This window comes from Nematolebias whitei, chromosome 1 (assembly GCF_014905685.2).
Source record: "Nematolebias whitei isolate Nwh7 chromosome 1, NemWhi1, whole genome shotgun sequence".
Classification (NCBI taxonomy): domain Eukaryota; kingdom Metazoa; phylum Chordata; class Actinopteri; order Cyprinodontiformes; family Rivulidae; genus Nematolebias; species Nematolebias whitei.
This window is the reverse complement of record NC_056498.1, coordinates 42,207,443-42,210,441: the sequence shown is the minus strand read 5'-3', so window position 1 is coordinate 42,210,441 and position 2,999 is coordinate 42,207,443. Positions and strand designations below refer to the sequence as shown.

Here is a 2,999-nt window from a genome sequence, read left to right as displayed (position 1 = left end):
GAAGTTGATTCATGAGTTGAAAGATAAAAACTACAAACACTAACAGGAAGTTGTAGTCAATTCTGCTGAGTTTAAGTCTTGTCAGTCAGAACTCATTTCCTGTCAAACCCAGAAAATGAAAGCTTTAAATGTTCTTGATTTTAACTTTCTGTCAGAAATATTTAAACTTTAAACCTCAACAGGGTTCTGTTTGGAGGTTCAGGTGAATTTTCTTCACGTCAGATTTCAGCAACATTAGCTGTGGAGCTTTAAAAGCTGCTAGCTGCAGTGAAAGAGACCAGCAGAGCACTCAATGTCCCACAATGCTTCACTCTGTAGTGCCTGTATTTAACCTTAGCAGTAAAACTTGCACCTTGTATTTAACTGTATATAAAGATGTATAAGGAGCGTGTGACTGGCGGTGAGCAGCAGGAGCCTCTGTGGAAACTAACTTCAGTGTCACGACTGTCAAAATCACAAACGCTCGGCTGAATCCAACGTTTTGTTCTAATCGTCAGAGTTGACACGAAGCCTCACAGGAGCTGCGACCTGCAGGTCTCAACAGGTTTCTGTGTCTTTAACTCTGCAGGAACACAAGACGGTTCAGAGTAGAACAAATAGTCAACATTCACATGAAGTCCAGCTAACACCTGCAGGTTCAACTCTAGTTATTGGACATCGAGTGTGTTTTTATTCATACACGTTTGTACTTAAAGAGACGTTAACCAGCAGCTTCTGAGCACCTGAGGTACTGGTCCGATGGTACTGATGCTGACGTGTTTGAGCCGGAGCTTTGTCCAAACTTATCTTTTCAGCTTTACAACCTGCCCACGAAACAGGAAGCACAAATGTAGCACGCCGACACACCCGAGCTGCGTTAGCTTCAGCTGGGTTTTAGCTCGTCTTTTAGCTTTTACTCACCAGGTGCTGAAGGTAACCAGGTCTGGTCTGGTGGACCGGACCCTGTTAGACCCAGAACCACCACTGAGCGTCTAACGAGCTTTGCAGGGTTTGTGTTATCTAAAACACTGATGCAGATTAAAATGTTGTTTATTCTTGTTTAACCTGAGCCCTGCAGCTGTGATTAATTAATGATTACTGATTAATTAATCCTTTCACACAAATGAACAGGTAAACTCACCTGCCGAAGCCAAGGTCAGAACAAAACAGCTGATCAACTGAATGTTACTGAAAACAACTGGAGCGTTATGGACAGGAACGAGTGGTTCTGGAGTTAGACCTGCTTTAACGAGTTAGCTTCACCTGCTCACCTGTTCACCTCTTCACTTGTTCACCTCATCACCTGCTCACCTCTTCACCTGCTCACCTGTTCACCTCTTCACTTGTTCACCTCATCACCTGCTCACCTGTTCACCTCTTTACCTGTTCGCCTGTTCACCTCTTCACCTGTTCACCTCTTTACCTGTTCACCTCTTCACTTGTTCACCTCCTCACCTGCTCACCTGTTCACCTCTTTACCTGTTCACCTCTTTACCTGTTCACCTTTTTACCTGTTCACTTGTTCACCTCTTTACCTGTTCACTTATTCACCTGTCCACTGTCATTAATGGATCAATTACAGATTAACTTTGACAAAATAAGCAGAGATTATAATTCTGAAATCATTTCTAGTCTACATAAATCAGTTTAATAACTCGTAATCTTTAGATAAAAGGCTCGTTCATCTCAGAACAACAAACTCTTTGATCTTAAGTGTGACGTGAAGATGATGTCATTGATGAGTCTTTTGATCTTCAGGGAAAGATCAACAGAATAACTCAAGAAAACACGTCTCAGTACAGAAAGGTTATCTGGAGTCATGAGGATAAATGTGTCCTCTCTGGGTTTCCGTCCAAATCAAGACTTTGTTCGGTGTTTGTGTTCAGAAACGTAACTTACAACGTTTCGGTTTTAGACTCGTGACGTTAAACAGATCAAAAAGAAACGTTCTGATCCTCTGAGGCAAACTGCTGGTGTCACGCTACAGGCACAACAAAAACACTTAGACACGCGTGTTGACTTTCTCCATGATGTGTTCAGGCTCTGCAGGACTTTTCACAACCAAACTCAAATGTTTCAGTGTTGTTGAAAAGTTGCCCAACTGACTGGGCAACTAGTTGCTCTGGTTGCTGAGGTCAAACATTCCACGTGTCAGCTGTTGTTGTTGTTGTTGTTGTTTTTTAAGAGTATTTTTCTACAGCTTTTTGTACGTGGTGCTGTTAGCGTGTGCAGGACAACATGCGTGTTTCAGTCAGAAGTTCTGACTCTGTTGCCATGACGACGAGAATAAAACACATCCTGAGCGTTGATTGAAGAATGTAGATGCAGATGTTGTGCAAATACATGTTGTGTTATATTTGTATCATTGTGTATCACACTAATAAACACCAAAACACTCCTCACAGTGTGTTACTGTGTGTGTGTGTTACTGTGTGTGTTTGTGTGTGTGTGTGTGTTTGTGTGTGTGTGTGTGTGTTTGTGTGTGTGTGTGTGTGTGTGTGTGCAGATCTCAGTTTGTTTCCAGTTCCTGTTTCTCAGAAATAAACTCCAAGTTCAGTCTGAGATATTTTTGCATCAACATGTTGAGACTTATGAGTTCATCAGTTTCCATAAATCATCACAGAACCTTCAGTAAACAACGTGTTTATGTTTCTTTATTAGTTCATGAAATATTGGATTATTGTCTGATGAGGAGATGATTTCATCCTTCAAACAGAGACATTGTTTGTGTTTAACTGCTGGTGTAGTTTTTTTAGCAGATTCAGAATAATAAGACTTCAGAAGACTTACATGGACAAACAACAACAAGGAGCTCAGTGTCCATTGCTGGACGTGGGCTACTGGGGCCTCATCCTGGAGCCAGACCTGGTGGAGAAGCTCGTCTGCGAGCACTTGGTGAACTGGTCTCTACCTATGGGGCCCAGACAGGCTCAGGCCAAAGGAGCAACATGGGTTTGCCTTCCTGTGGGCCCATGTGGAAAATAAATAATTGTTCTAAACTTTAAAAAACAACTCTTAAA

The 2,999-nt window shown here is 42.0% G+C and overlaps 1 protein-coding gene across 1 annotated transcript in view; it reads left to right on the top strand.

The window, feature by feature from the left end:
* Nucleotides 1-2,769: 2,769 nt before the first annotated feature.
* LOC119416745 (sodium/hydrogen exchanger 9B2) overlaps nucleotides 2,770-2,999 on the top strand; it is a 20,296-nt gene continuing 20,066 nt past the window's right edge. The window contains exon 1 of the mRNA XM_037683965.1: nucleotides 2,770-2,931. Within this exon, the coding sequence (XP_037539893.1) occupies nucleotides 2,770-2,931 (162 nt within the window). The remainder of the gene's footprint in view (nucleotides 2,932-2,999) is intronic.